Raw genomic sequence first — 985 nt, forward strand, 5'->3', positions numbered from 1 at the left:
AAAATGCAGTGATTGCCTCTAATTTTAAATGGAAAGAGCACAGACAAAGCCTTAATTTGTTTATATGAAGAGATTTCTTTTATTTGTGTAATTTATTTGATTTGGGGCTTGTTTTAAAATTTTTTTTTAATTTAGTTTTGTTATTTACATTTACATTTACATTATATTTAAACTTTGTTATTTAGAATCAGAATCAGAATGAGCTTTACTGCCAGGTATGTTTTCACATACGAGGAATTTGTTTTCATGACAGAAGCTTCCGCAGTGCAACAGAATGACAGCGACAGAACAAAAACACAGATAAACATCTATCTATCTATCTATCTATCTATCTATCTTTATTCTGTCTAGTTGATGGAAGAATTATCATAAATATATTTACTTATTGATTATTATTATTACTGGCTTTTGTCATACTGCTGTAGCAATGCTCCACTCAAGGCTGTGCATTACAGTGATTTGTAATGGTCCACTTTGTGCACACCTCTTACCTGTGGGCTAAAATGGCTTTATTTTATGTGCTAGAGCAATATGAGAAGTGCAAAGATGTTTAAAAAGGCTGATTAGAGCATTTTTACACTCACCGTTAACACTGACCCGAGTGGTACACACTTGGGTGGCCTTCTTTAGTCTTTCTACATACTCCATGACCCCAGATAAAGGAACTCTACGGTCCTCTGAGTATGCAGTGATCAACATGGATGGGTAAAGCTGTTAAAAAAAAAAGAAAAGAAAAAGTTTACTCCTGAATGATAAGACCCACACTGCACACAACCAATCAAAAGTTTGGGTTGCAGGGCTCTACAGCATTTGCGACTGAAAACTACTGCGTGCGACTGAAAACATATTTAGACCCGGGACACCAAGCACACACACAACCCGAGACACCAAGCACACACGACCTGAGACACCAAGCACACACACAACCTGAGACACCAAGCACACACAACCTGAGACACCAAGCACACACAACCTGACACACAAA

At 37.4% G+C, this 985-nt stretch overlaps 1 protein-coding gene across 1 annotated transcript in view; it reads right to left on the reverse strand.

Moving 5' to 3' along the window:
* LOC107733774 (prolyl endopeptidase-like) overlaps positions 1–760 on the reverse strand; it is a 7527-nt gene extending 6767 nt beyond the window's left edge. The window contains exon 1 of the mRNA XM_016545568.1: positions 585–760. Coding sequence (XP_016401054.1) covers positions 585–699 — 115 coding nt within the window. The 5' untranslated portion in view covers positions 700–760. The remainder of the gene's footprint in view (positions 1–584) is intronic.
* Positions 761–985: the final 225 nt, after the last annotated feature.

Source organism: Sinocyclocheilus rhinocerous, unplaced genomic scaffold (genome assembly GCF_001515625.1).
Source record: "Sinocyclocheilus rhinocerous isolate Xijiao unplaced genomic scaffold, SAMN03320098_v1.1 scaffold789, whole genome shotgun sequence".
Taxonomy (NCBI): domain Eukaryota; kingdom Metazoa; phylum Chordata; class Actinopteri; order Cypriniformes; family Cyprinidae; genus Sinocyclocheilus; species Sinocyclocheilus rhinocerous.